We start from the raw sequence: 27,019 nt of genomic DNA, 5'->3' as shown, positions 1-27,019 counted from the left end.
TTTGATGTCCTGTTTGCTGCCCAGAAAGTGCTTGTCGGGTGATGCGTATTTGTGCATGTGGCACAAGAGCGATAATTCCATTATCACACAATCAGACTGTAAATAATGTTGTGTGTTCTTCTACCAGTCAGCTGTTCCTCACAGACTTAAGGTTTATACAGTTGGAATATTGGAAAATTGTTCTAACAAACAAGGCAGTAAGGACATTTATTCAGATATTCGTATCATTACACAGGCATTTAAATGTCAGTGTTTTTATTGTGCGGACGTGAACATCTTACCAGCTCACATAAACCTGGCCCTCCTCCCTACTGGGCTATCTAAAGGGTCAGTTCACCCCCTTTTTTCCACCTCTCACGAGCCTTTTAACATTATTGTAATACAGCTTAAATGTTTTCTTCTCATAGGTGCATTGTGTTATTGCCATACAAGACCCACAGCCTCGTTTTTTTGAGCTATCATCGCAACACACATGAGCTCATAGCATGCCTAAAACCTTTCATCCAGTGCATTTCTCACAACCCCTGTGGAGCTGACCCTGTGGCCTATCGGTGGCAGGAACACACAGAAACATCCAGCAATCCAAAATAATCTGCCCATCTCTGGTATTTCACTTTGGGACTGGCTAACCATAATACTGAGTCCCACCGCTCCGGTGGGACTCAGTATTATGGTTAGTTCTAATCTGTTTTCTGTTCTCTCTGCCCTGCTCCCTCTCATCTCTGCCTTATACCCACTGAACCTCTTGTATGGATTAGTGGAACGCTCCCAGAAACTGACTCCCAATCTCCCCTCTGTCTGTGTCTGCCCCACTCTTTCTTTTCTTCTTTTGCAGCCGTAAAAGGCAGAGAATTTGAAGGATAACACTCAACTCAGGTATAATTCAACACTTCAGACACTCAGAACACAGTGACCCCAGAGCTTTAATGAAGTTGTTTAATGTCTCAGAAACATCGTAGCTCTCTAGCATGGTAGCGGTGAGACTGGTCAAACACAGGAGACAAATGAAACATACAAAATAATTCATGTCAGAAAAAAAAAGCAGAGAAGATTATTATGCAAAAGATAAAAGTACAGTAAATGATTAAGAAGCATAAATAGCATTGTGTCCTATTACTGCTACTTCTATTGGATAGACCCCTGAGTTTGAAAAAAGAAGAAGAAGCAGAAACCAAAAAAATATAAACAAAAAATAAAAAGTTGGCAGTTTTCTAGAAATTAAGAAAAAAATATGAGAAAGAGAGTGTCTGTTGGGTGGAGTGCCTGCATAACAACACACCGCTGATACCAGACATGATTGCATTTTCAAGTTTTAATATTTACAAAACAACAACAAAAAAAGTATATTAGCAATGTCCATGTCAGCTGAAGACATAATATTAATGATGATAGTCATAATACTGATAATAATATCAACTTCAAAACAAATTACCACAATTTTTACTTAAACGAATTCACAAATTTTAAAAGAAACATAATTTTTTTTAATACTAATACAAAAAAAATAAAATCAAATGAAACATCAAACACATAAAGTGGTACCCATCACATCTTTACAGGTTGGAGCTGAGAGAGGCACCAAACTCTCTGTGCAAAGGGGGGGCTGCATGGCGGCTCCGTCCCTTCCCTTTCTCTGGTGCAGTCTTCTCTCCCATCAAATGCCTCACTGGAGCAGTTCATCAGCAGATAAAAGTTAACGATAAAGTTCAAGAACTGCTTCAACACTCTGCTTGCCTCATGCAACTACTGAGAGATGAAGTGGGGGGAGCATTACTCGGCTGCCAACAGACACAATGTGACCATTGTTGCCCAAATGGTGTGGAAGTGATCCTATTAAACTAACAATGTACGAGCCATTCTGCTAATGATTACAACCATGCTCAAAGGCAACAGGTTTGTACTGCAGTCACTGGAGTGACCAACTCCACCCCCTCCGCTTGTATCACACGCAGGCTGCAGAGGGTCAGTATCATACAAGGCTACTGGGAACCATCAGCTTGTGTCTGCTATTTATTTTGAATTATTGGCCACCCTGTAAAGACGCCTCTGTTGGGTGTCAGTTTGGGTTAGCTGAGTTGTTTGTCTCAAAGCTTCTCGAGTCAGCTGATAAAAAAAAGCAGCTTTGAAAATAAAAGACATCACAGAAAATACAAGACAAAGTCTAAAAGGAAGAAATTACATAAGCTTGGGCTCTCATCAGTTCATGTGCTTTAACACAAGAGTTGAAGGCTGTCAGTCATGCAGACAACTCAGGTTACTGAAGGTGTAACTGCTGTTGTGCTGTGGCAATTTACAAGACAAGCTGTGTTTCTAATTTGGTCCAAATCAAAGCCTTTCCAACAGTTTCTGAGTTCAGATCTGTTGAGCAAACCAAATTTGTACTAATTTCTGTTAACAGCTACTGAGTCTTGCTTGAAAGGATGCAGTTAACATGTGACAAGTGACCTCCTTTGTTTTGCAAGTTCACTGAAAATTCTCGTTTCAACTTGCTGAGCCACTGAGCAAGGAAAATTAAAGCTTTTGTTCTTTCTCGCTAATCTGATTTCATTGTACATATATCAGTCTTTCTTTCCATATGTGGCCATTCCTTGATTTCAAGGCTGATTGCTGTGTTGTTTCAAACATTACTGTCATCTCTCTGTTACAAGCCAAGCATCAACAGATCAGTTTACCTCCACAAATGTTTTTCTGAAACAACAAAAACGAAGAGAATATTTCATCTGATTCGTTCTTCAACTGATATGACTAAAGATTTCTGTGTCCCAAGTTCTCTTCCTTTCTTCTAAAACACACCAAAAGCAATCTTGGGTTATTCACCCTACTTTGATTATGTTTGATTTCTCACTTGTTCCCCCACCCTCCCTACTTCCCATCTTCTTGTTATTTACAAGACCTGGAACTTCCAGGAGTTCTGGTCTTTGTAGTCCAGACAGTCAGCGGCATTGAAATTGAGCTTCCAGGCAGCTTGGTCTTTGTAGTCTAGACAGTCGACGGCCCCGAAGCCCAGTGAGGCGGCTGTGTAGCCCTGGGAGGAGAGCGAGGCGGGGGACTGGCTGAGGGGCCCACCCATAGAGGAGGCTGTGATGGGGCTCAGGGCTCCTCCGGTGCCTGACAGCTGTGGGTGCATTGGAGACAGGTAGGAGCTACAGTCCAGGCCAGTGAAGTAGGAGGAGGAGCCTGCATAGCTCTGGCTGTAGGCTGGTGCCTGGGTGTAGGTCATGGGGTAGGTGGTGGTGCGCTGCATGCAGGGGGTGGTGGAGGCAGACAGGGGGTCTGGCAGCGGAGAGATGGAGGCTGGGCTCCAGATGGACACCGTGGCACTGGCAGAGCTGGAGCTGGGGGTGATGGCGGTGCCTGGAGGAGGGGGTGGAGGGCTGTAGGGTCCATTGGTGGGGTTGGCACTGGCCTCAGTGTTGGCCTCACGAGCAGGGGAAGCCTTCTTCTTAGGGGGCCGGGGTTTGGACTGGCCTGTGCTCTGTTGCTGCTGCTGGCGGCACTTGGCACGGCGGTTCTTGAACCAAACCTTTTGGGTGCAACAGAGAGGGAGAGGTTAAACATCAGCAGCAAATAAATAGTGAAAATATAACAGCTGCTATTGTAAGGAAACCATCTTTTCTCTCTCTTTCTGTGCATGTGTGTCTCTGTCACACACACACACACACACACACACACACACACACACACACACACACACACACACACACACACACACACACACACACACACACACACACACAGAACCAGACATCTGTAAGTGTCAGCTTGCTATAATAATCTGATATTATATAATACTCTGTAATGTGTTACCTGGACTCTAGACTCGGGCAGGTTGATCTTGAGGGCCACTTCCTCCCTCATGAAGATGTCTGGATAACGAGTTTTGGCAAACAGAGCCTCCAGGATGTCCAGCTGTGCACGAGTAAAAGTGGTGCGTTCCCGACGTTGTTTACGTGGGGTGCCTACAAAAAAGATCATAATCATTATTATTATTATTATTATGAAGAATCCCTTGTTTTAATTATGTCAATATTTTAAAGATTCGGAAGAAAAAAAACGTCACTGAAGGCCTATAGCCTTAAATTCCATTTATCGGTGTTCGTGTAAACATTTAGCACATTAAAAAAAGACTGAATTCTTACAATTCAACGCAGCGATTGAATAGAAATAGTACAGTTTCAGTCGCTGTTAATATATTATTGAGATACTTTGCTAAAATTGCCACAAAAATCAAAATATATTAATTTCCACATAAATGATTTTAGTGCTTTGTCTTGGATTTACAGCGTAAATAAACTACATTTAGTGAGCAGTCAGACAATGCCGATTTTTGTACATATTATTCTACAGAACTGGCTTTGCAAAACATCGCATGGAGTCCAATAAATTTTAGTCCGCAGATTTTTTATCGGCATCTAATATTATAATCCTGGAAAAATGTGCTGTTGAGACAAACAATGTCTTCATAGTCGATGCATTTTTATTGGATCGAATAAACCGATACAATCAGTTATTATTGTTTTACATTCTTAAATGTGACTGTTCAAATCGAAATATTGAAAGCAACGAAACGAAAACTGACTCCATATCCCAGAACTTGGATTTTAAAAAATAAATAATAAATAAAAAGTCTTCAAACGTCGTTGATTCAAACTCTTAATCTGCCACAAGAAGGAGCTTTGTTACATGCCTTCTGTCATCGGTGCCAAAACTCGGCATCGTTTCATTCAAACTCTCCTCTCGGAGATGACAGATGCTGATCAGAACATCCAGACAATATAGGAGGTGTTTGTTCATGTAAAAACATTATGGCACCAAATAAAATACAATGACTGTCCTTTTATAAATAGGTTACATGTTAAGAGCAACAGATTGGAGTTTTAATTCTGTGAGAACAGGCTGCGTTTCCATTCACACACATTTTCATTGTTTTTTGACTCTATAATCCGCTGAACTTATAGGTCAAGTGAACACATGTTCTGATAGCTGAAGAATCAGAGACATATATTCATACACATGACGCTTAATCTTACAGATACAGTTTGAGAAACGACATGGAAGTGATTTTTTCAAAACTGGTTTTACGCAAAAGATAGCTTTTAACATTATTTTCTGTGAATTCCTTCACGTCTAGCAATTGAGAAGGATTTTTTCCTTCATTTTAAACAACAGTGAAAGGACGTGTTTAAATAAATTAAAAACATACAATCAGATGTCAAAGGCTTTTACTTACTGGGATATCCAACGGCGGCGGAGTGGAGCAGATCCATGCCCGGGCCGGACAGCGTTAACCCGTTCACGGCGTAATGGGGTTGCTTAATGTAGGACATCATGCCTCCTGCCGGCTTTAAAACACTCCCTCACTCCCTCACTCTCTCTCTCCTTCTCTCAGACCGGGGGTCGGGTCTCCTAACTAGTCTCCAGGGGGTGTCTCTCTCTCTCTCTCTCTCTTTCTCTCTCTCTCTCTAGTTTTTGTCCTCTTACTCCCTCCCGCTGTAATTTCTTTTTCCTGGGTTGTTTGTCACTTAGTTGTTGTTTTTACCCAGTGTCGGCCTTCCCCTTCTTTGTCCCCTGACTTAGTGCCTATGGAGCCAGGCACCTGTGCTTCTAAGCGCAGAAGTAACTGCCGTGCGCCTTTACACCTGTTGTCACCTGGTGCGTAAAACCAGTTTAAACAACTGGGCGCGTATTTTAACGCTTCTTCTATTCGGAAAAGAAGCGCAACAACAGCTCAGATCAAACCAAGACTACAAATACAGATACCACATTAAAAATAATACCGACTGACTAAACAAGACCCGCAGTTTCTCCAGCAAAGTCGTGCGTAATTGCGGTGCGCACCTATACGTCGCCAGGTTAAAAGGTGGCAAAAAAGCAGCTGTTCCTCGTCTGCCGTGTGACGGGTGGTGGGAAGTCTAGAGGCCCGTGGCGGTCCCTGGTCCTGGAGAAGAGGATGTGGGTCTGCAGGGTGGACAAATGAGGCGAGCGAGAAGAGACTGGCTAATTAGAAGTAACTTCTTACCCAAGTAGACACCCAGAGCCCTCCCTCCCTCTCTCTCTCTCTCTCTCTCTCGCTCTCTCTCTCTCTCTGGGCCGCCCTTATGCAAACGCCTGCACTCACACATATTTATTCATCATGTATTCATGATAAGCCTTTTGTGCTCAGGATGGTAGTTTTGCACGAAAATGTACTTCTTACAGAGCTGCAATGTTTATCTTATGCCTCTTGCATTTAAATTTGTTTAATGCAGGCGAATTTGTTTGCAGCAGCAGACACTTGTTGATCCAACACAGGTTACAAATAAATAAATAAAACAAAACGAGCAAAAAAAGACTTTAAAGTATTTTCTTGTTCATTAAAGGCCCCTGAAAAGTTTACCTCAGTGGATGATAGTTTTAAAGGAACCCCAATTAATCACGCCCTGAATCTTTTCCAAAAAGTACCGTTTATTAATAAAAATTTTGGAAAATTGGCCTCCTTAAAATAACTGGACGACGCTGCCTGAGAGTGGAGGCAGAGGTAGAGCAACTGAGAGGCGGAGAAGGGGGTACAGGCCGGATTAAAGGCTGCACAAAGACCGCGTTGTTCTGCTATTAAATCCCCTTCTGATCCCCAACATGCTCCCTCCGGCCCATTCATCCATCCATTCTCTATAGCCAATAATAATAATAATAATAAGAAGAAGAAGAATAATAAGAATAATAATGTAATACCTTAAATTCAGTAATTTCCTTTGATTTACACAATTTATAACAGACTATAAACTAATCATGTACCTCACTGATATTAGATATACCGAGATATGGAGGAGCTGATCATAAACTCTACAGGGAGAATATAAACTAATGCAGTGTTTAGAGAATATTCTTGAAACAAGTAGGATAAAAGATCTCTGAAATAAAATGCAACCTAACGTTTTCATTTAACTATTTGCATCGAAATGATTTATTCTCGGGAAGAACTCATTATAGGTTGAGTAGCGACTTGGCTTTAGCTCTTCCATATTTATTTTGCAGTCTATATATATATATATATATAGCTACTCATGACTATATTTTGACTATTCCTCCTGATATCTTGTTAATTTCCACACAATTATTCCCTCAGACACCTCCTCTGTTGCGTTTCGTTTGTGTTGTCAGCCGCGGTGTGTATTTATTAGCCGGCACTAGCTGTGTGTCTCCTAGTTTGTGCCATCCTCTGCGGCGAGACAATTTCACAGTGTCCAAAGCCGATTCTCTGCGCTTGTTAATTGAATCGGATTTCTTATAGTTTAAAATCCACACACACACACACACACACAGACACACACACACACACACACTCATGTAGCTACAGCCCAAACTGTATAAGGGGTTTATCTGGCTCTGTAAAGCCAAAGCGGAGATATAAAGACACACACAGAGCGACGGGGAGACTTTACCGGCGTGTTTGAGCATAACGAAATGTCGAATAAAATGTTTTCACCTGCTCAGGTGTGTAGCTGTCCGAGGGCGGCAGCCGGAGGCCTCCGTGGGTGTGTGGGCGTGTGTGCTGGTGTGGACGTGGGGATACCTCGTGTCTTCAGTGGACGCTTCACTCGCTCCACATCCAGGTACGCCTTGTTTGTTTGTTTGTTTATGTGTTGTTTATTTGTTTGTGGCTCGAGCAGCTTTTTGCTAAGCTAACTATCCGCTAGCCGAGCCGACCGTTGGGACTACAGGAATGTCTCGAGACCTCCAACTGACAGAAAGAAAAAAACAAAACAGCTCGAATAAGGAGAGAGAGCGCGTGACACACGGCCGTGCACGCGCTCTCTTCAGGCACCTGCGCGTGTCTCAGAGTCTTCTTCTTCTGCTGTGTTTTATAATGCAGCTTCATTCTTATTATTCTACACATTTGCACCGAAATAGCAACAGTTGGAGGTGTTTCAGATAAAAGGCTGTGGCAAAATGGTGAAGAGACCTCAAGAAAAAAATGTTTTGAATTTTGAATTATTATAAAAATATGTTTTTTTCAGAAGCATTTTAAATTTTATGGTAAGATAGCAGTAGAGTCATTAGCTAATTAGTCTACATAGTGAAATGAAAACAGCATTCAAAAGAAAATATTTATTTCGTGATGACTACAAGAGGCCTGAATGTGGCATGTGTGCATGCTAAATAAATTTTAAAAAACACATTTTCTGGCTTCATATGGATATCAAATATTGCTTCATTGAAAAATATTTTAAAGGTAGGATATAAATGCTCAAAGACGTAGATTTGGAGGGCAATGCAAAAAGCAGAGGACTTATTTTTAAATATTGCTAAAACATTGCCAACAGATGCAACACTGCCTATTTTTTCCTCTAATTTCTTCAGAATTGTATTTTTAAATGCAACAAGTATAAATATACATCATGAGGTCACACAGCCATTAAATCTACTGTGTAAAATGTAATTTAACGCATACACATTCCATTATTTCTTGGTTTTTCATATGTTGCCTGAATTTTGAGTTTTCTTTACATAAATTTAATCATTTCCATCATTAACTGATGCAGAAAAAGCATAAATTGATGCATAAAAATTCCCCGAATGCAGGAAAATGTGTTTAACGCTCAAAGACCCCCAACTTAATTCACATTGCTCAATGCCCTACAATGAAAGCTAATAATTATAGATTTTGAACAGGCCTACCTTGCATGTTTGTAAATGATATACCTTAAATTTCTATGAGTTATACACTCTACTACACACTATCAATATTGATCAGTGACATTATACAAAGAAACATAGTGATTTGTTCATTAGGCTGTAAATTATTATGTTTATTTTACCTATAAAGGACAATCAAAAAAAGTTACCAGCAACTCTGCAGTCATGTTTTTTCATTAGACAGACATTGCCTGTACAAATCAGATTGCTTGTTTAATTTATTCAGATTTGTATACTTTAATCATTTTTTCTCCTCCAAGTAATTTAGTTTGGAAAGTTTAATCTCATGTTTTGAACGTTTTTTTTTTTTTTTTTAATTATACAGGCATGACCTTGGATAAGTACTATGTTTTAATGCTCTTGATGAAGGCAGAGTATTTTGTTATTGCATGACAAGTGATTTTTTTCTAGGTTGTTTGTGTGGAAATTGCTCTGTGATGAAGGACTGCTAGTAGTTTGGACGCACTAGGACCCAGAGCAGCAGCAAATTAAGGACAAGCATCACATAAGAGGCTTAGTACATCTAATCTATACTCCTACACACACACACACACACACACACACACACACACACACACACACACACACACACACACACACACACACACACACACACACACACACACACACACACACACACACACACACACACACACACACACACACACACACACACACACACACACACACACACACAGCATTTCATAAACATCCCATTTTGAAGCAAGCACGCATACATGTCCCAAAGGCAAACACTGCCATTGTATTTTCATTTAGTTTTCATTTTCTCAAAACTCTTTTATTCCCCTTGTTGACCTTAACTTCCATCCTGCTTTGTTGGGGAACATTTGTCCATATGCTCCTCTATTTGTCTCATCCTATTTCATTAGCAAACGTCCTTCGATGAACTAAGAAGTCGAAAGCAAACACATTAATTCTGGACAATTATAGTAAAAAAAAAAAAAAGAAGAAAAAACTCAGGCATGAAATCTTCCTCACTCATCTGGTCAGTGCATGAATGTGTATCAGTGCGATACTGAGCTTTTCATCGGCCTGTTTACTGTTGTCCAACCATTCTGACGGATCAGAAATGAAAAAGGATTTTAGACTGGAATTGAAATGAAGTTCGACTCCATCAGAGCTTCTGAACAATCATTCTAATGAAAGTCTTATACTGACGGAAAAGGCAATTTCTTTTGTTTCTCGTGAGTTTCCAGAATAGTTACTAAATTTTCCCAGAATCCTCCCCTGCTGACATGACTGGAAAACCAATATTTGTTGTTTGACACCAATCCCATGCTTGCTTGTGTGAGGCTGATGATGAAAACATAAGAGGAAGGATCATTTATGTTCAGGCCTCTGTTACCGAGTGATTTGTGACACGACATAAACCCAAACACATCATGTCCCAAAAGGCCCAAAACGCACACACCCATGCATTATTTACACACAAAAACCCTCCACACACACACACACACGTTCCCAGCTGTTAAGTACCTCTGACATCATGTTGTTCGATACACACTGTATTTTTGTATGTCTGTGTGCACACTGTGTGCTTACAGTGTATGTGTGTGTGTGGGTGTGACAGTTACACACTCACACATACACACACGCACAGAGTTCAGCCGATTTATCATAATATGCTTTATCTGAAAAGTAAGTATCTTACCTCGGGATAAAGGGAGGAAAGAGGGGTTTGTGGCCAGATTGACAGAGGAAGGTTGGATGGAGAGAACCGAGCGCTCACTGCACTGGAACACAGAGCAGGACCTTCAGTTCTGTGGCTGGATCAATCACTATTGATAAGGTAACTGAACATTATGGGGTGGGAAGGAGCGGCGTTGATAGACAGAGTCACAGTGAGGTGTGTGTGTGTGTGTGTGTGACGGACAAGTAGGCTGAGAGACAGACACACAAGCGAGAAGGAGGGAATGTGAGTTTACTGTGAGGGACTGGTGGAGGTTAAAATTATAACTGGAGAGACTGGGAGGAAAGTTAGGGGTGGGGTAGAAGGAAGGAAGCGTAGAGGAGCGCGATGATAAATCAAGGCAGAATTAAGTGGAAGAAGAGAGAGAGAAGCAGATGGGGAAGGGGGGAGTATGGGAGGGGCTTTGGGACGGACCCAGTCTGAGCTTTCTGAGGGTCTCGCTGTCAGTGTTGCGCTGTTTGTCATGCTTTTAGATTTAAAGTCAATCTATTCATGTAGAATGCCATTTGATTGATAATATTCAGTTGTTAAATATGTTTATCACACTGCTGCTGTTTCCTGAGTTTGTATATTGGTATAAAATGCTGGTGTGTGTGTCTGTATTGAGGTCGATGTGTGTTAACTCCTCATTTAAGTGATGTGAGGATTACTCTGCATGAGTCCAAGCCAGACCATGTGTCTCTCTTACATCTACTGCAACACAATGGGCCAAATGAAATGAAGGTCCCATGCTGCGTGGGTTGTAGGTTAACCTGAATGGTCCTGCTGTTGCAGCGCCATTACATGCCATTAGTGTAGTGTATACACATGCAAAGGCTGGTGTGTATGTGTGTCCATCTACAAAGATCTGGGTTGTCAGCAGTCTGTCATGCGTCCAGGCTAAAGATAAACTCAGGCTGTGGTCGCTTATATAAGGATGAACTACATGCAAGTGTACAAATGCTATATACACTATATATATATAAGCAGTAGGATTACACTGTAAATAGAACAGTAGTCTGTCTTTAGTTTGCTTTTCAATAATGCTAGACATATATATATATATATATATATATATATATACATATATATACATATATATAAATGTGTGTGTGTGTATAGCAAATAGCTAAGTTTAACATTATTGAACATACACTTGTAATTAACTTTTATTTAAGGTACATTAACTGTTCTTCTGTAACACACGCACGCACACACGCACGCACACACACACACACACACACACACACACACATATACACGCACACATATCGGATATGTACATATAGCTGATGGCAAGTAGCTAGCGATTAACACACTATTGATTATATACAGTATATAAACTACTAGTCAGTGCTTTTTATTTATTTGTGCTATTTTCTACATTGTAACATGTTACAGCTCCAGTATTCCAGTCACTTCTCTGGCATGGATCCTGTCACTGAGTATATGGTGTACACTACCATTCAAAAGTTTGGGGTCACTTAAAAATGTCCTTATTTTTGAAAGAAAATTTAAAAAAATTTCAATGAAGATAACCTTAAATGGATGATAAATCCAGTCTAGACATTGTTAATGTGGTAAATGACTGTTCTAGCTGGAAACAGCTGATTTTTAATGGAATATCTCCATAGGGGTACAGAGGAACATTTCCAGCAACCATCACTCCTGTGTTCTAATGCTACATTGTGTTAGCTAATGGTGTTGAAAGACTAATTGATGATTAGAAAACCCTTGTTCATTTATGTTAGCACATGAATAAAAGTGTGAGTTTTCATGGAAAACACCTGAAATTGCTTGGGTGACCCCAAACTTTTGAACAGTAGTGTATGTATATAGGGTAATTAATTATATATGGTAATTAATATGCTTATTTATGGTTCTAAATATTAAAATAACCATCATAAATACAAACAAATATGTCTGTATTTATGCTTTATTCATGACATTAAAAAAACCCTCTAACTCATGCCAGTGTTATATAAAGATACTTTTTGAAAACACTTAGAGTTTTTATCAACTCTAAGGACAATATTCCAGTCTGCAGCAGGATCAGACAGATTTATGCCTTTCTATGGTAAATTTACAGCAAACTGAAGCTCTGTGTTCAAACAGGAAACCAGCTACCAGAGTGATGATTAAATGACTATTTTGCTTGTTGTAAGAACAGCCTGTAGTCACTAGTTCATCCCCAGACTGAGAGGTGTTGATGAGCTGAAATTCATCATGGCAAGACCGGTCAGCCTGGTCAGAATGAAATAAAATATATAGCTGAGTGTCTCACACTGCAGACACCTGGCTGCAGGCCCAGAGTCTATCTGACAGAAGAGGGAGGCTCATTCTGACCATGAGCTCATCTGTAAATGTCTGGCCAACATCTTGATCAATTTCACAGACTGCAGACCCCCTGATGCGTACATGTGTGTGTCCTGCTGTCTTCTCTGAGTAGACAGACCTCTAATCTACTGCAGACAGCAGCAGGTGGGGTCTGTACACTGAGTGTGTGTGTGTTAACTGTCATCATTTATCCCCTCCTTGGCTACTGTCTGGGGGTTTAGCATGTTAACACCTGTTCATGCCCTCATACTCATACACTTGTAACAATATAAGCTGAGAAATTGGAGTTGCATGTGCAGATCCGAACTGTTATCAAACAATATAAAAATGTTTTTTTTAATACTTGAAGTGCTTTAAACACTTGTGTACCTCCATGAAGAAGCTTTATGCATCATGAAGCAGCTCCATTAACATTTTGAGCTGCAAATTTTTTTCATGACCTTTATTTTAAGTGAAATGATTATGTCGAATTCACCAATAATTCATAGTTTCTTAGGAGTCTGAAAATGATCTGCATGATTTAAAAGTGCAAAACAGGCAGTGCTTCAAATTTACTGCAGCATGTATGTTTCAAACAACGAAAATCTAATTAAATCCAGCTGGTTGTGTCGACAAAAAATGCATCATGTTGTACAGAAAATAGTTTAGACAAGTACATTTATCGACAAAGTGGCATTTTCATCACTTCAGAGGACTAGAGACTGTAGTTTACCTTAACTCTAACTACTAGTGTCCTTACTCAATATGTAAATGAAGTCTTCAGACTAAAATTTATTGATCTACAATGTAGGGACCCACCTCCTGTCCCCAGAAGAAAGGTGAATCCCCTGTGTAAATAGATTTATGCATGACACACACACACACACACACACACACACACACACACACACACACACACACACACACACACACACACACACACAATCTTGAACTTGTTAAAACAAAGCTCATATGTGCATTCATGCATGATTTCATATGCGCTGCCTTGTGAAAGACTGTATGTGAATGTGTGTGTGTGTGTGTGTGTGTGTGTGTGTGTGTGTGTGTGTGTGTGTGTGTGTGTGTGAATGTGTGTGTGTGTGTGTGTGCAAACGCCCTCTGGGCATGTTTTGTGAGCATGTGTGTGCTGGTGTGGTGGGCAAGGGGGACATTATTGGTGCGGGTGGCAGTGGGTGGGGGTGAGTTGGAGTGTGTGTGTGTGTGTGTGTGTGTGTGTGTATAGTGTGTTACAGTAGCTTGCACTCCCCCCAACCCCCCTGCAACCTCACCACCCCATATGGCAGTAGACAGCAGTAGTAATCATGGAAGTGGAGCAACAGGCCCTGAGCCTCACTAATCCTCGGCCACACTCCGACACGTGCCACACTGATGCATACACCCACCCGATGCACACACACACACACACACACACACACACACACACAGCTATTGAAAAGAAGACGCCATTTATATGCTGTACACGTTCAAGTACACACACGGATATTATGTGTCGACACGTTGCACGCACAGCATCATACAAATGCATCTGCTGATGAACTGAATAGAAAGATGACTATCATTTGCATTAACATGTAAATGTAATAAAGCAGGTGGACCTTTCAGCGGTGTCTGAACAGGCCCAGGCTTAACTTGCATCTCTCAGAGCGTTGTGTTGAACACACACATATTTTGTAGTTTGCAGCCACATGCAGCACCTGCAGCACACATCTCTACTCTGTCTATTGCATTCATTTTACGCACTTATTGTTAAATGTCATGCAGCCATAGGTTTCATGTTAAATTAAAACTCATGCAATGTGGCAAAGAAGTGCAAAACACCGACGCAGAAATACAAAGAGTCCTTTTTGATCAGCAATAAAGCACCTTGCTTTCATGCACACACAAAAGCACATGCACTCGCGCACATAAACACGCACTCACCGCGACACGTACACACACACAAAACCTTTTAACTGTGACGCAAAAGGAGACAGGGCTACAATGGCTCTCTTATTGTTAATTGGCCGTTTAATCCCAAGGAATGCGTGTGATTAGTACCCGCCGGTGGGTCAGGATCTTGCTCAACACTCTTGTTCACAATGGACACGCTGTAACGGAGATCTGGGAGTAAGCACACACACACCGGGACACACACACACTCACAGGGACAAAGGTCTGCACATAAACATTCACAGCACACAAGTGTCACAAAGAAACACAGTCGAGCATCAGTACGTGTGTGTGCAGACTCGCGGGGCCACAGTGGCCTCACATACCCTCACACAAAGTGACCACACATACACAGCAATCTACCCAGCATGCAACTCAGCTGGAGAGAATAATCATCATAACAATGTCTTTTCATTTTTGAAGCAAGGTGCACAAAGACGGTCTTTGCAGGAAAAGCAAGCAATAGTCAGGTGCAGAGAATGTGACTTTGAAAAGAAAAAAACACATTACATTTAACTGCACAATAGCATGTGTTCAGTGCAATGCTAAACCTACCTGAGCTTTTTTTAACTAGGCCCAGCTAGTTGTTTCTACAACAGTGGGTAACGTCACCTACAAGTTCTAATAATGTTTTAAATAAAAGCTTGAAATTTAACGTTCAAAGAATGTTTTAGGGACATTTATAATATAAAAAAATGTTCCCATGAGGGTAAACGATAAACAGCAACATTCAGAGGATGTTTTAAGGATGTTGACAGGGCCACAGATACATGAACATTAAGGAAAACATTCTCAAACCAACATTCAAAATGTTTTCAAGTGACAGAAAACATTCCGATAGCGTGATGAATGAACATTTTGCCCGCAATATTCTCTCGATGTTCTGGGGATGTTATTAAGGTAGCAGACATATGAATGTTCCTCTATAAAACATTATCGCAATATTATATGTTACCAATGGAAGCACATTCTCAATGCAACATTCAGGTGCATTGTAAGAACATTCAGGTATAACCACCATGTTATCACCAAAACTTTTTACAATGTCTTTAGAGAACATTCTCAGACGTTTATAAGAACATTCTGGAAAGAAAAAACTTCGCTTTGACAACAATGCAGAACTTTCTCAGACTGTTTATAAAAAAAAAAAAAAAAAATTCTAGCTGGGAAGTGTCTGCAGAAAGAGGCAGAGAGAAAAAGCAGAATCATCACCAGAACACTTGTAGCTCTTTTGCTTGTTAACAAGAGTTACAACATCTATCAGGGAACAGACTGCATACTGCACCACAGGGGCCTTTACACCACAATTCTCAGTATTTCATTCAACAATATGAACTAAAATGATTCCTCCATTCTGGACTTTTTTCTTGAAAGGGATACAATGAAACAGCAGCGCATTTGTGCATGTAAAAGTTCACCCAAGTAAGGTTACTTTGCACAGACTGGAGGGGTTCCACTGAAAAAAAATATTTTATGCAAACTTTCCTCTGTCACAGATGCTGGCATGACTGACCCTACTGTTTGTTTTGGGATCAAGGTGTAGGTAATGCTTAGTGCATGCTACAGTGGCCTGCATGCATCACAGAGTGCATTGTGTCTCAGTATATTTGCAGTAGTGTGACAAAATGATAATAACCTAATAGAATTTAATGATGATTTGAAGACATTTTTGCTGAAACCAATAAGAGAAGGAAAGAAAAAAATGAATTGAGACAAACTGGTTCTTCGGACAGTCGTAACCACAGGTTACAGGTGGACGGTTGGGGTCCCGTGTGTGTGTGTGTGTGCGCTTGTATGTGTGTGTTCTGTAGGAGGTCCAGGCAGGCTGCATCACTGCTGACACACTGCTGCTGGTAAATCCAGCTTAGTGTGTCTAAAACAGGCCTACGAAATCTGCCACAGGGCACCTAATGCTAGGGCCGCTGTCACCCTCAATCACTCACACACACCTAATCCCCACGCTGTGACCCAACACGCACACACACACCCACACACACACACGGTCTGGCTACCCATTCAGCTTGGCAAGCAGTCCCAGTACCAGGAGACACCAGCCACAGGGTCAACATTTCATGTGGTGGGGTGGAAGGTGGGGGAAAGGAAGGAGAATGTGGCGTGGAGGGGGAAGAGGTGGAGGACTCCAGCCAAAGCAGTGGCTCACAGGTGGAGGTAGTAACAAAGGCGAGGCAAGAGCAGACAGAGGAACAGAACGTCTGTGAATTAGGAAGGTTAAGGCATCTGAGGCTGTGGAGAGTCGGGGAGGGGCTGGGAAAGGAGACGTATGTCGGGGTGAGGTAGAGGAGGAGAGGTCATGGGGGAGATGGAAGTGAACAGTGTACGGTGAGGGAGGAGAGGGGGAGTGCAAAGGTACTTGGGAGTTTGCAGAGGACAGAGCTGTGGGCAGGAGAGAGTGTTTTCAAAGGAAAGAAAACTCTAGACAAGCCTGTGAAAATGCATTTTTTTCAGAATCAGGGAGAATTTATTAAAGCCAAGTCAAAGCACTTACGCGCTGAAAGCCCCTAATATATTGGACAAGTTACACAGCATAAACATAAAGGCAAAATGGACAAAATACTAATCGTACTAATATAAGAAAGATGTTCAATACCGTTAAATCTCAGAAAGAAGATAAAGTAACATGGCTTTAAAATACCAGGGAATGGAGCAAACGGTTAGAGTACATATTTCTAACAGATAGTCCCCATTCAGTTCCTGCTGCTGCATGTTATTCTCCTGCTCTCTTTCCCCACATTTCATTTCTCTCTCCACTGAGAGTTTTCTTATATAATATCATTGCATCTGGTAGAACACTACTGTTAGCACTGTCTAATAGAGGTACTTTGGTAATACTCAGATTCTTTATTCTCATAATTTAAAGGTCACCTTCAGTCATGCACTAGGACATTTAAAATTACTTAACAAATTCTGTCCTTTTCGGTTTTACCTCAACACATCAATTTTTTGTCCTATTTAATAATGTCGTTCATTTAAAAAATGCACAAAACAAAATCTTTCCTTCTTTTCTCTGTGAGGTAACGCCTCTGTAAGATACAAAGAGTATCAATGGGCCCTTTTCAGTGGAGATATTTTGTTGTAAAGAATAACATCAATGACGACTGAATTAGATTTAGCTGCTTCAGAGTCAGAGATAGAGTTCTGCTGTTGTGCATACTGGCTCAGTCAGACACTTTAGCACAGAGGTGCAATGATTATTCAATTAGTTGTCAACTTTTAAATTAATTGCCAACTAATTTTGATAATCAGGTAATCAGAGACATTTTTAATGCACAAAAAGGGCAGAATTCTGTGATTCTAATTTTGCCTTTTCTGTTCCCCCCTCTTCTATGACACTAAACTGAACATCTTTGGATTTTGGACAAAACAAGAAATTTGTGGATGTCATCTTGGGTTTCAGGAAATACATCTTTCACCATTTTCTGACTTTGTATAAAACAAACAGCTAACTGGTTAATTGAGAAAATGCCCAGCAGATTAATTGTCAATCAAAAAATCCTGAGTTGCAGTCCTAGTTGAACAGAGGAGTGATGTTTTGCAGTGAAAAGGCCTATGTGACAAAAAGGCAAGCCAGCACCTAAGACAACAGGTGAAACATGTAACAGCTCCAGTACTCCAGTTACTTGTATAGCATGGATCCTGTCACTGAGTACGGGTGGTATAGGTGGTATACACTACCATTCAAACATTTGGGGTCACTTACAAATGTCCTTATTTTTGAAAGAAAAGTAGTTTTTTTTCCAATGAAGATAGCATTAAATGAAACAGAAATCCAGTGTAGACATTATTAATGTGGTAAATGACTATTCTAGCTGTAAACAGCTGATTTTTAAAGGAATATCTACATAGTGGTACAGAGGAACATTTCCAGCAACCATCACTCCTGTGTTCTAATGCTACATTGTGTTAGCTAATGGTGTTGAAAGGCTAATTGATGATTAGAAAACCCTTGTGCAATTATGTTAGCACATGAATAAAAGTGTGAGTTTTCATGGAAAACATGAAATTGTCTGGGTGACCCCAAACTTTTGAACAGTAATGAACGTAGAACTGCATGACTCCCAGTTTAAGGCCCTTGGTAACATGGCCAAACGTTCTGATTGCTGTTGCTTGCATGAAAACAGTAAACTCTGACTCCTCTCACTTTAGCTTTTGCATCTATTTTCCTATTTTTCTGCAGTCAGGTTAACTGAATGATCCTAACAGATTTTCTCCTTTGTGTTTTTCTAGGTTCCTGTCCATGCAGTACCAGACATGAAGACAAACGGTCAAACACAGGACAGTTACAACGCATCAATTAAAATACCAACCTTTGCCAGTACTGTGACTATATATACGTGTCTGAACTGACTGTTATGTTTCCCTTATTGGGTTTAATCTACATGGCAACGCTTTTCCAAGACGGCTGTTGGCATGTGTGCAAAGTAGTCCAGGAGATTTAATGTGACAAGATTTGTACGTTTATACGCAACCTTTTCTTTGTCTAGGAAGACACAAAATGCTAATGCTCACAAAGCAAGTGGAGAAAAGACACTAAAACGAATTAAGAAGCCTTGTCGTCGTGACTTGGCACCTTCTTGCTTTAGTAGTTTTAAGGAGACTAGCAGAGCTTTTTGCTGCCTTCACTGAGACACACTTACACAAGCCTAATCCTAATTATGTCGGTAAACAAAATGAAGATCCTCTCTTTGAATATCCCTCTTCTCAGTCCCAGAAGTGAAGATTGTGACTGGTCAGTTCACACGACTGTTTTAGCGTTTAAAAGTCTCATCTGTTTGGAACCTAAAACCTATCATGTGGCTCCTACACACAGTGCACAGGAAGTGTACAGTTATTGTTTAAGTTAATCTTAAGGATTGAATTCTCAAGTAAGTAAAACATTTATAGAATAATAAAGTAATATTGTTTAACCTGTTATAAAGTGTATTTTTAAGTGTCAACTATGTAAAAGTATTGACATATATTCTCTGTAAATTAACAACATGTCTCTGTATTTTTGTTAAGCACCAGTTTGAATAAAGTCAAATTTTATTCACGCTGCTCTTCTCTGTCTGTTTATGTGCTCGTGTTTGAGAGTTAATATGTGTGTGCACGGCTGCACGCAGAAATGCTTATGCTTCCAGACTGCCCGTTGACATTTGGTAATTGAATAGGACAGCGATCCGTATCTTTAGATCGGTGGGTCGCTGTGATGGAAGCTCCAGAGTGCTGGACACACACGCACGCATAACAAGATGCGATGACACAATTGGCTGTGTAACTCACGCATACGCAACGTCCAAAGACTAATTGTTTACAAGAGCCGAAATAGACTTCCTTAAATAGAAAAGTACAAACAGAAATAATAGGATTCTGTTATAAAATACCTGGAAGCAGACATTGCCATCTGGTGGTAACATGAAGTAGCTCAGGACATCCTACAGTAAGTGCACACAAGCGGACATGATACACAGTACGATGAATTGTTATTAGTTTTTAAAGATTAAAATTATCATTGCTGCTGCTAAATTGCCCAAAATGGGTATTTGCAATGCTTTCATCACTCTTGCTTTGAAATAGTTTTCATTCATCTCTGTATGAACACTAATAACTAAATGGTCATGTATACAAAGTTACAATGTTATGATGAGGATGGGTGAATAAGTTGTGGTTCAGTTTCTTTTTTGCCCTCTAAAACACTGAACTGACCTGGTGCAGAGAGCAGGTTGACCTGATAACGCTGTCGCCTCACTGATGCCACCTGCTGACCAACAGGCGGAATTGTATATGAAAGGGATATTTTATAAACTATTAAAATCTACTGCATTCTAGAAACAAAAGTGAAGAAACCTCTTTTGCTATTTAAGTAAAGGTGACACAGGAAATGTTTTCTTCTTCTTTCTACTCTGGTTTATTATGACAGATGTTTTAATGGGTTAACAGTGAGTCCTATTGACAGTGTAATTGCAACTTTAGGAAGGTGGTGTTATAAACATACAGTATTAAATAAGATGTATGAGAAATATTCTGTACACATCCTAACCAGCATCTGACATGTTTTGCTAGTCACACATGGAAATTTGCTGTGTGTAAGCATGGAGGAGGAATGTGTTGCTTAAACAACTGTTTGTGTGTCCACTAATGATGGTTGGAGGTGCAAGATTAGAACACAAAAACTGAATGACTATTACATTATGAATTTTCATAAAGTCCACTAGAAATGTCTTTGAAATCACTATGAATTGAATCGATACAAATGATTTATAACAGACTTTCTTGTCTGCATGACTAATCAAACTGCACTTGTGGGTGAAAGAGTGTACTGTTGTCCTGTTGGTAACAGTGTTGCTAAACTGAGATAAATCAGACACACTGAAAATGAAATACTACGATGAATCACCGGCTGATTTTTGTGAGGGCACCTCTACTCCCGCTCTGCGATGGCAGTCAGGTGGGCTTCAATCTCAGCCTCTGACAGTGTCCTGCAGGAGGGAGGGGATGAGGAAGGTAAAGTGAAAATGGGATAACAGAAAGAGAAAGAAGCATGTAGTAACTTAATATGAGTTAGACAAAGCCATGTAAAGCCATTTAAAAGGAGCTAATGCATCAATCACATAAACGCTCTGGATCTTTTTAAAAACATTAGTCCCACTGAGATGAACAAAAATAGAGGCATCAAGCAAATAATATGAAGGTAATAAGTTAGAATATTTTCATGATTACAGTCAACATAGAAAGATAATATTAAAAATACAACAATACCCACATAAAATACACTACCACTTAAAAGTTTGGGGTCATCCAGACAATTTCATGTTTTCCATGAAAATTCATACTTTTATTCATGTGCTAACATAACTGCACAAGGGTTTTCTAATCATCAATTAGCCTTTCAACACCATTAGCTAACACAATGTAGCATTAGAACACAGGAGTGATGGTTGCTGGAAATGTTCCTCTGTACCTCTATGTAGATATTCTATTAAAAATCAGCCGTTTCCAGCTAGAACAGTCATTTACCACATTAACAATGTCTAGACTGTATTTCTAATATATGTAATGTTATCTTCATTGAAAAAATCTACTTTTCTTTCAAAAATAAGGACATTTGTAAGTGACCCCAAACTTTTGAACGGTAGCGTATATGACAAATTTCTGCCAGACTGAAAGATAATAATCCAAGAACTTCAGTCATGGTATGACTCATGCTATACTCGGGGCAGGAGTGTGAGTGGAGTTACCTGAACTTAGGGTTTTCTTTAGTGACTATGCCGACCTCCAGCTCACTGGACTTGAAGTCCAAGGACAACACAGAGGACAGACAGGATATAGCCAGCTGGAAGGACAAAGGGACTGAGGTGAGTGCTTCAATACATATAAATGCTTCTGTCAGAACATTACACATGATTGCCAGTCAAGATAACTCTGAAAATCCAGCAGTGGACACATGTAGAGGCCAATTTTGTTCCAAGTGCATGCCTTTATTGTAAATGGTGGTTAAATAAATTTGATTCCCAGAAGCCTGTTCATTCTTGTGATGGTTGTCAGCCATGCAGCTTAGAGGGATATTTGGCAACAGTTAGTTGAAGCTATATTGCTGTGCACATTATTTACCAGCCATATAGATGGATTCAATATTTAAGCTGCATGGTGCTTTCTTCTCTAACACTCTGTAGCAATCAATGATGATTAATGGGACAGCGATTCTACAGTACTTGATATATAGCAAGCCATTCATTTATCATACACTACATCAAAATATCTGTGAAAAACCTATAAAAGGCCAAAAGTAGAAATTAAGTATTTATTTATGACACTGTGTTGTCAGTGTGTGTGTGTGTATTATCATTATTCCGTTTAAATAATTCATCAATTCAATTCATGAGCTTTAAGGTTTGATTTTTCCCATAGTTCGTGCTGTGGGCTTCTTATAATAGGCAGTTAAAGTAGTGACTCTGGTAAGTGAAAGTGTTCATGGGAAACCATTTAGAAATCTGGCATTTTCTAATAAAAATATTGATATTTGGTACTAGTCCACTGGTAATGTATTGCAAAAGGAAGTGAAACGACATGTTGCGATACTAATATCTTGTCCCACCTCTTTTTTGTAGGTGATTTACAACTTTGATTCACATGAAGTTGCAGAGGTCACATCTATGTGAAGTCATGTCAGTCACATAAATGGCAAAACTGAGGGGCTTAAGATCTTAGAACAACACTGTATGGAGGCTGTAATGATCCATGACTGCACCAGGTCAACTAGAGCACAAGCATACTAGAGAAACCAACTATATCCAGAAACACCAAAGTAATGGCTTGACTCTAAAACTAGTCTGGGAAAAACATCCTACAGAGATAAACACCTGCTGTGCCTGTGATACTCAAATAAGGACAAAAGCCCAACAACATGACAGGCTGGTTTCACAGTTACCAACTTCTGCAGTTTCTACAAACATGCCTCAAAACAGGACCAGATGAACAGAAACAGCCAGACTGAACAGTTCATTATTAGGATCTGATCTAAGGCAGATCTCATTCTGCTACAGGAAGAAGTGACTGTACCTCTTGAAAAGAGAGATCAGCGGTGTTTAAAAGGAAATAAGAAGACAGTGAACAACCACAAGAGAAGAATATGTATTTGGAAAACCCTGTTCGTACACCTACTGCAAGGTTTTCTGCTTGACCTATATTCATGAAAACCAGGCCTCCTATCACAGCCATCCCTTGACTTTCTACATGACGCATTCATTTTCTTCTTGCAGCACATCTGAAAACGTTCTGTATACTGAGGATATAGACATACAGCTTGTGCTTTGTTGAAGAATACTTGATTGAAATGACAACACTAACAACCCTTGTAAAGACAGAATCACTCCTCTTTGAACTAAAAATGGATGTTCCATATCAATAATTCAAAACAAGGCCGTCACGTTTACAGCGCCTGTTTCATTCGGTTTCATTTTACCTGCACTGCCCTGTCATGGGTCAGTTCGGGCTTTTTCTTCAGTTTCTTCTCCAAGTAGCTGTTGGCCTCCGTCTGTTTGGCTCCAACTGCTGTGGCTCTGAAGCCGCAGTAGTAACCTGCAGGGTCACATTTATACAGAACAGGACCCTGCTGGGAGTCTATCGCGGCCAGGATCATACCTGGGAGCAGAGTGTGGGAGAGAAATGCTTAAAATATTGTGCTCTGAAAAATATGCAATGCAAAAATAGGATTTTAGAGGTAAAGGTAAGCCAGACATCCTTGAGATTTTGAATATTCAGTGTACAACATGTGTAGTAATTCTTTCATGATTCCTTGCAAGCTCTTACACCATTAGCGCCTTTAAATTTTATACCAAAACTGAACGATTAAAATGTAAGTAAAGAGAAATGCAAGGAATGAGAGAGTAAAGAAAGAAAGATCAAAATAAAAACAAGCCCCTATATAATGAAAGTGCCCACTCACAGCAGCCTAGAGGCCTCATTTCAGCATTTTGCGTGTAGACCTGGGAGATGTCAGCCAACCTGCGACACAACGCGTCTGCTGTGATGTCATAACCGAACTTATATTTCCACTCTCCAGCTTCCACTCGGGCCCGGTGAACCTGAGAACGACTGTCCGCTGTAAAACACGGAGGGAATGATGACGTTAAAACATGTAGCTTTTCACAACAGCATATTAATACTTTCATTCAGATTTAAGTGTAGTCTAGATTTCAACAAAGATATGTGTGCTCTAAGCACATAAATACATACCATTGTGTCCGGTCATCACACAGCCGATGCGAGGAGTTAGTTTGAACATGTTAGTTACAGTGGAGGAGACCAGCAGCTTGTCCTGCAGTCAGGAGAAGGACATTGAAAGTCCAGCTTGCCAGCACACAATAATATTAATATCACTGTGCATGTAATATGCATCGTCATGCAGTCTGAGTAAAACATTTTAAACTGACAAATTTAGGGTTTTACATCTGAGCTGACTAAGAAATAATAATGGATGTCACTATATCATTTGGTCAATTTGATAAATTATGCTCAGCCAATTCACATGCTTTATTTGGTTATGTGTATTTTATCGCTGTTAAAATAGACCCTATAGATCTACAGGATCAAAATTAACTATGATGAGTAGACACTGAAATTAACAGGAGATGAGTGGGATTACTGAAACGCCACAAAACAAAGATTTTGTCCCTCTTGCAAATAATTCAGCAATCTGTGGCTTGGAAACATGAGTAATGGTGTGGTTACGGCGTACTCTGCTTGACTGCTGACTTGTCTTGACTCATGTGGCTTCACTGCATGGCTTCAGCACACAGCATCATGTCCACACCCAATGTGAGTGTGTGTGAGTGTGTGTGTGTGTGTGTGTGTGTGTGTGTGTGTGTGTGTGTGTGTGTCTGACATCTTACCGGTACTTTCTTTTGTGTCACCACGACAACGCTGTCTGTTCCCCGGACCCCCACAGATGTTAACCCATTCTGAGAGATGGCTTTGAAGGCATACTCTGCACATTACAGCACATAAAAGTGAAACAGAAGAGAACAGAATACAAACATGGTCAGATCTTGTTTATCAGAAGAAAACTTTTGTTTGCTCCTGCATCAATAGGACATTTACTCAAGTACTGTAGCTCAGCACAATTTTGAGACTTCTATATTTTGCTGCACATTGGCTTGGTGGTTAGCACTGTTGCCTTGCAGGTAGAAGATTACCAGTTTACGTCCCGGCCTGGACCTGGGATCTTTCTGCATGGAGTTTGCATGTTCTCCCTGTGCTTTCTCCAGGTTCTCCAGCTTCCTCAGACAGTCCAAAAACATGCTCAGGTTAATTGGTGATTCTGAAATTGTCCGTAGGTGTGAGCGTGAGTGTGATTGTTTGTCTCTATGTGTAGCCCTGTGATAGACTGGTGACCTGTCCAGGAGTCCCTTTCCTTCACCCTAAGTCAGCTGTGATAGACTCCAGCCCCCCACCCTAATGAGGATTAAGCGGTGCATAGATAATGGATGGATATTTTATTTGAGTACTGCAATTTTGTGCAACTTTATACTTCCAGTTCACTACTTTCAAAGTAAAAGATTGTACTTTCTACTCCATTACAATTATCTGACAGCTTTAGTTACTATTAAGATAAAGATTTCAGACAAAAAATAGCATATAGCATAAGTTTTATGTGGTTTTCGAGCTTTAAAGCTTCTGATGTTTTGCAAAAAGCAGCGTGTCGTTACATTTCAGATGTCTATGAGTTGTTAATAGCTCACTCAAATGTGTGTGTGTATCTGACATTTTATTGGTACTTCAGATGTCTATGAGTTGTTGACAGCTCACTTACATTGTGATTTTTCCCTCCATAATACTCACATGGTTTCATTTCAGTAAATGTTCCAATGATCCAAAATCACACCAAAATCGAAAGACTAGAGAAAATGTCTGCTAACAGTTTTGTGTATCAGAACTTTGTTTTTTCCTCTTTCCTCTCCCAGTATTCATGTGACAAACCCTTAAATTTATCTTGATATATCTAATAGTTCAGATCTGCAGCTGCTCCACAGTAACATGCTGCTGACACACTCATGCTTCACTGTTAATAATACAATGAAATCATAAAATAAATATTAGTCGGACGTATTAAAGCAGGACTTTTACTGTAATACTTTAACTATGTGTGGCTGCTAATGTACTTTCACTTACGTAGGATGTTTCATGCAGGACATTTATTTGTAATAGAGTATTGATGGTGGTTTTACTGAAGTAACAGATCTGAGACTTCTTCCTTCACTGTGTTAGCATAACTTTGAGGAACTATTTCCAGCAGAGCTACTTTAAGCACTAAAATGAGGTATCCACACACTAACTTTATCAAAAATAACTTTGGAGTGCAACATTAAAATACATTTATGGTTAAACACTACAGGCAGAGAACCCGGTGTTCGTGATACTTGGATGCTAACTGCTGCACTCCACCCACACACACCTGAACAAGCTAACATGTTAGCCTCTTGATGTGTTCGTGGTTTTTCCATTTAAATGTGCTGTGTAGCTACGCTGTGTGACTTCAGCAGTACCATTAAGTTGCACATTAAACGAACTTCGACACTACTGTTACCTAAACTGGGCAGAAAGTTTGTCTCTTACCGACTTGGTAGAGGCGGCCCTCCGGTGAGAAGATAGTGATGTGTCGGTCGAAACCTGCGTTAGAACCGCGGGACATTTTCCTCCCGGTGACTTCAGGTGAACTTCACTAGCACTTAATGTGTCGTTAAACTAGCCGAATAGTGGTTTATTCTTTTGATTTAGAGCTTCAGCAGTTAGTAGACGGCATGCCTGTGCTGCTGCTGGGAAAATAAGCAGTGTAATGGTGTGACTTCCTCGACAGTTTCTTACTTTCTCTTTCAGTTTTTGCTCCATGAG

At 40.2% G+C, this 27,019-nt stretch overlaps 2 protein-coding genes and 1 long non-coding RNA gene across 3 annotated transcripts; 1 reads left to right on the top strand and 2 right to left on the bottom strand.

Moving 5' to 3' along the window:
* Positions 1-905: 905 nt before the first annotated feature.
* On the bottom strand, positions 906-5,994 carry LOC111566033 (homeobox protein otx5-like). Its single transcript, XM_023266398.3, has 3 exons — positions 5,231-5,994; positions 3,808-3,959; positions 906-3,523 (listed from the first exon to the last, which is right to left on the bottom strand). Exons 1-3 carry the CDS (start codon positions 5,328-5,330, stop codon positions 2,885-2,887), a joined length of 891 nt encoding a protein of 296 aa, XP_023122166.1. The 5' UTR covers positions 5,331-5,994; the 3' UTR covers positions 906-2,884.
* A 1,210-nt stretch (positions 5,995-7,204) lies between these two features.
* LOC118470037 (uncharacterized) lies at positions 7,205-19,683 on the top strand. Its single transcript, XR_004847037.2, has 2 exons — positions 7,205-7,592; positions 18,878-19,683. It is a non-coding gene; the product is annotated as an uncharacterized LOC118470037 (long non-coding RNA).
* LOC111566022 (proteasome subunit alpha type-6) lies at positions 15,456-26,971 on the bottom strand. The gene is made up of 7 exons (XM_023266381.3): positions 26,744-26,971; positions 25,021-25,115; positions 24,365-24,446; positions 24,075-24,230; positions 23,592-23,770; positions 21,868-21,962; positions 15,456-21,108 (listed from the first exon to the last, which is right to left on the bottom strand). Exons 1-7 carry the CDS (start codon positions 26,817-26,819, stop codon positions 21,051-21,053), a joined length of 741 nt encoding a protein of 246 aa, XP_023122149.2. The 5' UTR covers positions 26,820-26,971; the 3' UTR covers positions 15,456-21,050.
* Positions 26,972-27,019: the final 48 nt, after the last annotated feature.

The sequence above is a fragment of the Amphiprion ocellaris genome, chromosome 7 (genome assembly GCF_022539595.1).
Source record: "Amphiprion ocellaris isolate individual 3 ecotype Okinawa chromosome 7, ASM2253959v1, whole genome shotgun sequence".
Classification (NCBI taxonomy): Eukaryota; Metazoa; Chordata; class Actinopteri; family Pomacentridae; genus Amphiprion; species Amphiprion ocellaris.
The sequence above is the reverse complement of the archived record's forward strand: the minus strand, read 5'-3'. Positions and strand labels throughout refer to the sequence as shown.

Coding starts and splice junctions, on each gene's coding strand:
- LOC111566033 (XM_023266398.3), bottom strand. CDS start 5,330: ATGATGTCCTACATTAAGCAACCCCATTACGCCGTGAACGGGTTAACG. Junction 3,960..5,230: donor CGCCGCCGTTGGATATCCCA/GTAAGTAAAAGC, acceptor TCTTTTTTGTAG/GCACCCCACGTAAACAACGT. Junction 3,524..3,807: donor TGCCCGAGTCTAGAGTCCAG/GTAACACATTAC, acceptor TGCACCCAAAAG/GTTTGGTTCAAGAACCGCCG.
- LOC111566022 (XM_023266381.3), bottom strand. CDS start 26,819: ATGTCCCGCGGTTCTAACGCAGGTTTCGACCGACACATCACTATCTTC. Junction 25,116..26,743: donor GGGCCGCCTCTACCAAGTCG/GTAAGAGACAAA, acceptor TGTAATGTGCAG/AGTATGCCTTCAAAGCCATC. Junction 21,109..21,867: donor AAAGAAAACCCTAAGTTCAG/GTAACTCCACTC, acceptor TCCCTCCTGCAG/GACACTGTCAGAGGCTGAGA.